Raw genomic sequence first — 9,752 nt, 5'->3', positions numbered from 1 at the left:
TTTTATATCATAATATTCATCACCTCTATTAAATCTAGCAATTTCACACTTTTATCTAATTATTTATTGTAGTATGTGACTCATATTGAGTGAAAGGTATATGGAGAAAAATGGGTAAATGTCGTTACTCCGCTCTGTTCCACTTGGGGAGCGAAGGGGTATTTTTGGAATTTCATTACTTGATGATGGTTAATATAAATACCATTTTACGTAATCCTAATTTGAGATATAGTGAAAATTTTATTCCCTATTCCCGTTGACGTAAGTAACCTACTAAACCACGTTAAATCTGTATATTTTCTTTTCATTTTTCTCTGATTTTTCACCAAAAATCGTTACACGAAAATCAACATTATCTTTCAACTTGAGTAATATATATATCAAGGACATTCATTATCTAAGATTTTTTATACAATAAGTATAATTATAACAAGACAAATCATCAATAAAAATAATAAAATATATTTTTTTTCCACTAAAAGATAGACTACTGTCATATGGGGTTTGGAAACCATGATTAACTTCTTCAAATTCTGAGTTTGCACCGGATGGTTATAGCACCTAGGATGGGATTCAAAGAGTTCCCTTGGTGCTTAAGTAAAGACCAGCACATTCTCAAGTGATAGAAAGTCATCAACCATGTCTTTTTCCCTTTTTCTTTTTCTTCTTTTATTTTTTGTGGAATACTAAAAAGCTGGCCCAAACTGAACTTAGAAAAGGTACAAAAGTTGAAGACAAAGGCAACTAAAGGGCTGGAAGCTCACCATGATATACAAAAATAATCTCAAGGTCTCAAAATTTCACAAGTCACTGCAGACATCAAAGAAAAATTAAATATTATAAAATTATTAAAAATTTTAAAAAAGTTTTTTCAAGGAAAAAAAAAAATCAAAAGCCTTGATTTTTTGTGGAATGAGACGAGAAAATAAAAGATATTTTTTGTGAACCGTAAAAGATGAATTTATTCCAGCACTTAATATTGTTTGAGGATATTGTTGTCATTTGACAATAACAATGTAAGTCGGTGTTCAAGAAGTTTCCTCCTAGAAGGCTAGAAGGCAATAAAAATGAATTTATATATATTATTTATTTTTTTGTTTACCTAAACCTGACTTTCTAAATGAAAACATAAAGAACATGATTTGAAAAGGGAGTAGTCGTAAGAGTAGTGTATTTTCTTTAAAACAATATTTAAATAATTTTAGAATTATTATGTTTTTAAATTTTGAAGTCGTCTTTCCAATGAATTTAAAAAAATTCAATTTTTTTTTAAAAGATAATTTAATATGAAAATTTTTAAGGTAAAATAAGAATTTGTTTGAAAGACGAATTATGTATAAAAAATAAATTTATTTTTTCAATAAAAGAGTTTAATAAGAAAATAAAAGAAACGATGAAAAATATTATATTTTTGTATTTGTTTTTTAAATAATTATATTTTAATAATATTTAAAAAAAACTTTTTTTTTTAATTTAAGAAAGTATAAAAAATAAAAAATCGACACGATTGAAGACAACATCAAAATTTCCACCATAGAGCTTAAAATTTAGTAATTTTTTTTGGACAAAAATACCCCTTAAGTATTTGGAAAAAGGAAAGGCATAATGTGACCTACAAATAAAGCAAAGCATTTAGTTTAAGGGATAAGAAAACATTTCTTCCTGCCCAATTCACCTCCTCCTCCCCCACCACCACTACTGGCGCCTCGAGCACCATCGCCACCATCTCCGCCGTCGTGGAGCTCGATTATCAGTGTTTATGGCTTCAGATTTCACAAAACTGGTGGAAGCTCTCTTTGAGGACAAATCATCGCCCTCCGATCTCTGTCAGAGGCTCCGCTCCGATGACTCTATCAAGGCTGGCCTCCAAGCCTTCTACTCCATTCTCAAAAACGCTGTCGTTTCCACGGACCCCAAACTGAGCCTCCTCTCCTGGGACAACTCTCAGATTCAATCCGTCGTCTCTATTGCTCAAGCGATTGCTTCTTCTACGCGATCCCTCTCACGTACTCTACTTTCACTTTGTTTTTTCTGTCTTTTTTTTTTGTTTTTTTTTTTTTGTTTTTGGAAAGCAAGAATTGGAGCTTTGAAATAACAAATAGTATTTTCAAAAATAGAAAAACCACTAGCCTATCAATAAATAAATATGGTGCATCCCTGGATGTAAAGCACTTAATCTGTTCTTCTTCTTGTGATTTTTGTAAACAGTGGAGCATGTGGAGCCAATAATTGTGGCGGTCGTGCAACAGTCAATAGAGTTTGCTATTTTTTATTTGGAGGGATCAGCCTTGAAGAGTGATGATTTGAGTATTCAGGTTTATGACCTTTTCCGCAAGTTATGTTTCACATGATTATATTAGATTCTATACATATAAGATTAAAGTGGTTTGAACTTTATTATGATATGTTTAGTTGAGTATGAGCTATTGAAATTGGGGGGTTACGGTTTTTTTTTTTAATTGGATTTTATATATGCTGATTTTCATAAATATTTTGGTTTTGTTCGATCACATACTTGCATTATTTTTTATTTATTTATTTATTTTGCATTATTTGGAAATGAGTGTCTTGGTAAATTGGATGTGCCTGTCAAACTTCTGTAATTATTATTGCTAATATTATCATTATTAGTGTTGTTGTTGTTGTTATTTTAAGTTGCATATATGATTCGCCAATGATGTATTCCAGTTTAATTTGAGTTTCATTTGATAGGTAGTCCTAATTGCAATTTTCATTATATGGATATGAGTTTCATTTTAACTTGTATTTATGTATTAAATTTGTTTAATTAGTTTTTTTTTTTATACTTTCCAAATTATATAGGTTTCTCTGTCTCAAAACATTTCAATTTGGTTTGAGAGTACCCTTTTTTTTATGGTGCTAATAGCAATGCCGCATTACATTTGAAATGGATTTCTTGTTAGCATTGGGTATTATATTTGTATATGTGTTTATCTTATGGGGATCATTAATTTCCTTTAAAAAAGGTCATAATTCTCCCTAACTACATGCTTCTAGGAAAATGATAAAATTTACAACGCCTAGGGGATGTAAAGTTGGAATAGAGGATGCAATTGCACAATGGATTCAATGGAAAAAGGGCTGTTACTTCTCTAGTCATGGTATAGGGCTGCATCTCATCTACATGAACAAATGTTCATCAAGTCTATCTATTGTTTATCACAATGGCACTAAGAAGGATGGTTCTGTAGATTCACCTGTTCAAACTGCCTAAATTACCTTAATTTAGCAATCAAGGGGTGTTTTGTCAGAGGTAATCTTCCTGGGAGAGCATTTATCAAAAAAAAAATTTTACTGGGAGAAAAGCATTTTGAGAAGGTATATGTGTATCTCAAAGCATTTAGATGCAGTTGCCCCGTACAGCATAGCTTTATGAAGTCACTGCATCTAAACACCAAAGAAGCAACAAGAGGGAGAGCACAGTTGCTTTTGTCTACTAAAAAACAACAAACATGAATTAATTATTAAAATAATGGGAAAAAATCCTCCCAAAATATAAAAAACCTGATCAAAATAATAAAAATGAGTGTAGTCTACTCCAAAAATAACTGACTAAGCTGCACAACTAAACTAGGAGACAGAAAAATCCCCAAAAAACTCTATACAACTCAGAGATGTAAGGCTCCCCTGCTATTTAAAAAAAAAAAACCCTACTGACTGGGACTTTTCTTGGCTAAAAGATCATTAAACAAAATGCTATTAGCCAAGCACATGGACCATGACAAAGAGCATGGCAAATCTCTAGCAAAATCAGCATATCCACCTATGAAACTTCTATAAACCTCTTTTGTTTTTAGAACCCATCATAATGATAGCTGGAGGAGGCTTCACTTCTAACAGATCTTCCAAAAGTGGATAGGATCTCTTCTCCTTGTCCCTTTTTGTGTGTGCATGTGTGTGTATCTACATGTATGTGTTTGAGCACGCCTTTGTGCGTGCCTATATATTTGTATATGTGTTTATCTTATAGGGATCATTAATTTCCTTTAAAAAAGGTCATAATTCTCCCTAACTACATGCTTCTAGGAAAATGATAAAATTTACAACGCCTGGGGGATGGTAAAGTTGGAATAGAGGATGCAATTGCACAATGGATTCAATGGAAAAAGGGCCGATATCATGAAATGTTGATCACTGATTGTTTAGACTATGGATGTGCCATTGTAGGCTATAGAATTATGCTAGCTTATTTCCATGGACACAAATACCCAATCTTGGAGGTTGTGCCCAAAATTTAGGCATGGAAGTGAACTCTGCATTGGTAGAGATATTGGCTAATCAATGTATCTTTACAAAGAAATTTCTAGGAGGAACATAAATTTCTTTGTAAGGGGTTGCTATTGTGAAACATCATGCCTATAAATATTTCACTCTCATTTCCCACTAAAAAACTGATCCCACTCTAGAGAGATGTAGACTTCGTTTATCGACAACTACAACCACATGGAGTAGAGTCTAGCTTGTTGTCCTCAAGACTCAAACTCTCTCATAGTTATCCACCTCTTTTAAATTACAAGCCAAGTACCAGCTAAGTTGAATAACATTGAGTGGAACACCCTTAAAGGCCTCTGAGCAAGAGGTTCATAAGGATGAATAAAAGTAAATTAGGTCCCACAATATCTCTTATGTTCTCATCTTTTCTTCAAAGATTCTATCATTTCTCTCTCGGTGACCGAGCAAGAGGCCCATAAGGATGAATAAAAGTGAATTAGATCCCACAACATCTCTTTTGTTCTTTGCTTCTCCTAAGAGATTCTAGCATTTTTCTCTTGCCACACAATCCGAAGTATAATGAGTCAAGTGATTTGCCACAGGGCCTTACCTATAATGGAGTTCCCTAAACCTCTAAATGAAATAATCATCATATTACAAATACCATTAGGCGGAACCCATACCATGTTGGCTAGCTTAAAAAGCCTGTGCCAAAGCCTTAACGCTAGCGGACGATGTAGAAAGAGATGGTCAATCATTTCTCCACAACTTGTGTATAATAGGTACCAATGAGGACTAAGAGACTTGTAGGGTCTTCTCAACTATGATATACCAATGGTATTTGCCTTCTTATGCGCCACTAACAAAACAAATGCTTCGACTTTTGGAAGGACTTTTGATTTCCATAAAAATTTAGCTGGAAGAAACAAGGAAGGATTTGATAAATTAGACAAGCCCAAAAAAAGGATTTTACAGAGAATGAACCCAAAGAGGATAAAGACCAAGTTCTTGAATCTACATCGGAGGGAGATAAGTGCACAAAAGAGAGGACATGAGTCTTTCAAGATTTTTAATTTCTTTATCCGTGAAATTGTGGCGGAAGTCGAGGTTCAAAAAATGGAGAGGAGTTACCAAGGACGACTAAAATTGTGAGATTTTTCACTATATTAACTTTATGAAGACCTGAAAATTGTGAAGACAAAGGTTGATCACCCTATCACATGTTTTCCCAAAAACAAATTCTCTCCCCATTACCTAACACAAGGCGAGTGAGAGTGGAAAAATCTTAAAAAAACTTGTGCAATGGCCTTCCAAGGACATCTATGTGACCATCTAACCAAAATGTTGGTGTCCCATATATGTTCGAAATAATCTGATGCCATAGGCCATAACTTTCCTTAGGGAACCTCCATAGCCACTTCCTTAAAAGAGCACAATTTCTCAGGGAACATCCCTAAACTTCCAAACTCCTTTGGCCTACACACTATGTCCCACATGATAAGATGATCTTTCTTTCCCTCCCTAGCCCATAACCAGAGAAAATCCTTTTGCAATTTCTCAATCTTTAATTTTACTAATATTGGGATTTTGAAGAGAGATGGGAAATAGCTAGAGATATGTGACAAACATGATTGTATTAGTGTTTTCTCCCTTCTCTACCACCCTAATGACAAAAAGGCCTTTCTCCACCCATCCAATCTTCGTGAAATTCTATCAATCTTTAGATCCTAAAATTCCCTTGCCTTCGGATTCCCTTGTAAAGGAAGGCCCAAATAGGATAAGGGTCATTTGAAGCTTTACAATCAAGCATTGAGGCCAACCTGGATATCATATCCTAGCTCATATTGATATCGGAGAGAGTGCTCTTCTCTAAGTTGATCTTAAGCCTTGTTAATTGCTCAAAAACCAAGAGGAATAACTTGAGGTTTTGCAAGTTTTTTAGAGAGGCTTTAGAAAAGAAAATGGTGTCATCTGCGAATTGTAAAAGAAACACTAGTCTTCTCTACCCACTATGAACCCTTTTGTTTAAACTACTCTCCTTTGCTCTAATCATCATTTTACTTAGAGCATCTGCCACAATGGTGAAAAGGAAAGAAGAAAGAGGGTCTCCATGTCTCAAACCTTGAGGTACCTTAACCCAACCTTTGCATTTCCATTTACTAAGACTACAAAACTTGTCAAGGATAAGCAACCCCTCATCTAAGATCTCCATTTTGTGTTGAGTCCTTTCCTCTCTAAAATATGGTCTAAAAAACCCCAATCCACAGAGTCATAGGCCTTTTCAAAATCTATTTTGAAAACTATCCCTTCCTCCCTAGAACGCCTTTTCTTGTCCACCACTTCATTGACAATCAAAACAACATCCAAAATTTGTCTCCCCTCGATAAAGGCTCCTTGAGAAATATAGGTGATTTCTTGGAGAATTCTATGTAAGCACCTTGGTAAGACCTTAACTATAATCTTATATAGACTTGTAACCAAAATTGATATTTTGTTGGTTTGACACTTTTGGAAGAATCTTTTTTGACATTATTTTCTATGGTTGCTACTAAATATTCATGGGTAGCAAGGGTATGGGAGCAAGTTTGGGAGGGAGGTTGGTGTCTCTATACGTCTTCAGAGGTATAGACCTAGAGAGAGAGTGTGTGAGAGAGATGGAGAAGAGAGCTGGTTCCAAGGTGCGAATGGGGACTCAGCGGGTTATCTCCAGTCAGGGGGTCGGAAAAGGAGTTTTGGGGTAGAGTCGAAGACTTTTGAGGTTGAGACAAAGAAGAAGAAGGGCAGGACGCAAATCTTTATAGTGGAAAGAAAGGGAGGTGTCTCTTCTTGGATTAAGTTGGGGCCGGCAAGTTTAGGGCCGCTCATTGAAGGCCTGGTCTTTTGTTCAAAGGACATGAGGACTGGCCATTGGGAGAAACGCTGACAAGAAAATGGGAGATATTTCTCTTTAGTGTGCGGCGAAAACAAGGGGGGATGTTTCCTTCGCCTGGGGGTTATAGATCGGGAAAAGAAGAGATTTAGTATCTTTGTACCCAGAGGCAGAGGAGCAAAAGGGGGTTGGACCCTCATGGTGGAGGTGCTGCGAGAGATGGAGTCTATTTCAGGCGGGCAAGTGAGACAGAAGGACAAGGACAAATTTTGGATACCCATGCTGGGAAAATCCTTTGCGGAGGTGGTCAAGCAGAACCGCAGCACCGGAGAAGAGGTGGCTAGGGTGAAAGTGGATAACAGAGCTTTATGTGTGAACTTGGAGAAGCTGGCCCATTGCCTTGTCGGTTGTTGGAACCCAATGCTAGGAGGGGGGAGGGGGGGGGAGATTTAAGAAGCTGGGGGACCCAAATGGCAAAATTGTGGGGGCTAAAGGGCAATTTAGGCTTGGCCAAACTGGAAGACGACAAGGCATTACTGGAATTTGAGATGATAACAGAAGCTAAGAAAGCCTTGGATGATGGGGAAATATCGGTCGGTGGCTTCGTCATGCGACTGGAGAAATGGAGCCAAATGATGGGATGTTTGACGGAGGAAGAGAAAGAAAGAGAGGCCTGGGTAAGGATAGTGGGTCTTCCCATTTCTTTATGGAATCGGGACATTCTGAGCAAGATAGGAGAGGGGTGCGGGGGTTTTTTGGACATAGATGTTAAAACGGAGAGGATGGAAGAGTTACAGTGGGCTAGAATTCGGGTAAGGATAAAAGAGAAGAAAATCCCTAATATGGTGGAAATATGGGTCGAGAATATGTGCTATCCCCTAACCCTGTGGTGGGAGATTAGGTCGACGCTGCGAGTGATGCCGACCGAAAACCCCTCGTAACAGATGGAGAGGTAGAGAGTGAGTTCTAGCCATGCGAGGGCAAGCGCGTGAGGGAGGTCGAAGGGGGCTCGAGGCTCGAGGAGCAGACGCAGTCTGCAGATGGGACGAGAAGGTTGACTTCTGGGTCGGGGCGACCCATGGAGTGCTATCGTGGGCTTAGTGGGCCGCAGTTAAGGCCCCAGGGAGCGGGGATTATGCAGAGCGGGCCTTTAGAGACGGGCTTCTTGGTGAAGCCTCATGGGTCTGAGGGCATTAACCCATCCTCCTCCTCTGTGGACTCTTTGGGCCAAAGGAGAAGGTGGACTTCAAACGGACCAAGGCTTGGAAGCCCACGGTGGATGCGGGACTGGTAGCCGATGGTCAAAGCCCAGTGACCAATTTGTTGAGGCCCAGAGTTGCGGCCCAAGCCACTCGGGAAGCCCACTCTCTGAAATTTCTCTGTTTTGGGAGAAGGATGGGTTGCGCAGGCTGAGCGAGGCAGAGCTCCTCCAAAGAGAGCAAACGAAGACTGATTTTGCCCTTGTAGAGGAAGCGACGAGGTATGATATTGTCCCATTTCAGTCCGATTGCTTGATCCCTGAGCCTCTTTCTTCCCCTTCTCCTTTTTTCGGTCGGACTCCAGTGGGGGAGTATTGCGACCTTTCTGGGCTTGAAGAGAAGCGTGACGAGGGTGAAAATCCGCTTCAAATGCTCATGGGCATGGAACCCCCCTTGAGTGAGACTGTCGAATACTGGGATTTGGTGGAGGCCAACAAAAGCAGAACTGATGATAATGGAAAGGAATTGGGCTCTGATCAAATAGTGCCACGAGTTAATAAGGCAGGAGGGGAGCTAAGTTGGGAGAAGAGCGATTTGGCCAAGTTTAGTAATTTCTTGGGGTTTTCGACAGAAGGTCTGGAGAAGGACATTATGGAATTCCTGATTAAAATTCGTAAGAGAAGGGAAAGAGTTCATAGCAAAACCTTTCTGGAGAAATCTAAATTTGAGAGAGAATTGAAAAGATTAGAGTGTTCCATTAACTATGAAGGGGGGAAGAAGCAAAATGGTTGTGAGCAAGTAAGGGGGTGCCAAATTACGGAATTTAAATGAAGCTAAGAATCCTAAGTTGGAATGTTCATGGAGCCAATGACAACTCCAAAAGAAGGGTTATTAAGGCAATGATCAGAAGTCAGAGGGTGGATCTTTTTTGTCTTCAGGAGACCAAAATTCAGACTTTGTTGGAGGGTTTGGTGAGAAGTTTGGGTTCTGGTAGGTGGTCTAATTGGGCGGCTTTAGACGCCTTGGGCTCTGCGGGAGGGATTCTGGTGTGTTGGAATAAAAGGTCTCTGGAGGTGATGGAGACGGAGGTGGGGAAGTTTTCAGTCTCCTATAGGATTAGGAATGTGGAAGATGGGATGACCTGGATATTTACTGGTGTGTATGGGCCTTTCTCCAAAGAAGACAGAGATTGCTTGTGGGAAGAGCTAGGGGCGATTAGAGGCTTGTGGGAAGATCCATGGTGTTTAGGGGGGGACTTCAATGTCATCTTGTCCCAGCGAGAAAGGAGTAGACAGGGAAGGTTGTCTGGTGCCATGAGAAGTTTTGCCCAAACTGTTGATGATTTAGAACTCATTGATCTTCCTATGCAAGGGGGTATTGCCACTTGGAGTGGGGGCAGGAATAACCAATCCTGGGCTAGACTAGATAGGTTTCTTGTGACTCAGCAGTGA

The 9,752-nt window shown here is 38.8% G+C and overlaps 1 protein-coding gene across 1 annotated transcript in view; it reads left to right on the top strand.

The window, feature by feature from the left end:
• Nucleotides 1-1,639: 1,639 nt before the first annotated feature.
• The window catches only part of LOC100256705 (auxin transport protein BIG), a 33,689-nt gene continuing 25,576 nt past the window's right edge, over nucleotides 1,640-9,752 (top strand). Inside the window, exons 1-2 of the mRNA XM_010662263.3 lie at nucleotides 1,640-2,006; nucleotides 2,209-2,315. Of these exons, the coding sequence (XP_010660565.1) occupies nucleotides 1,760-2,006; nucleotides 2,209-2,315 (354 nt within the window). The 5' untranslated portion in view covers nucleotides 1,640-1,759. The remainder of the gene's footprint in view (nucleotides 2,007-2,208; nucleotides 2,316-9,752) is intronic.

This window comes from Vitis vinifera, chromosome 14, assembly GCF_030704535.1.
Source record: "Vitis vinifera cultivar Pinot Noir 40024 chromosome 14, ASM3070453v1".
In the NCBI taxonomy this organism is placed as follows: domain Eukaryota; kingdom Viridiplantae; phylum Streptophyta; class Magnoliopsida; order Vitales; family Vitaceae; genus Vitis; species Vitis vinifera.
This window is presented reverse-complemented; position numbering and strand designations above follow the sequence as displayed.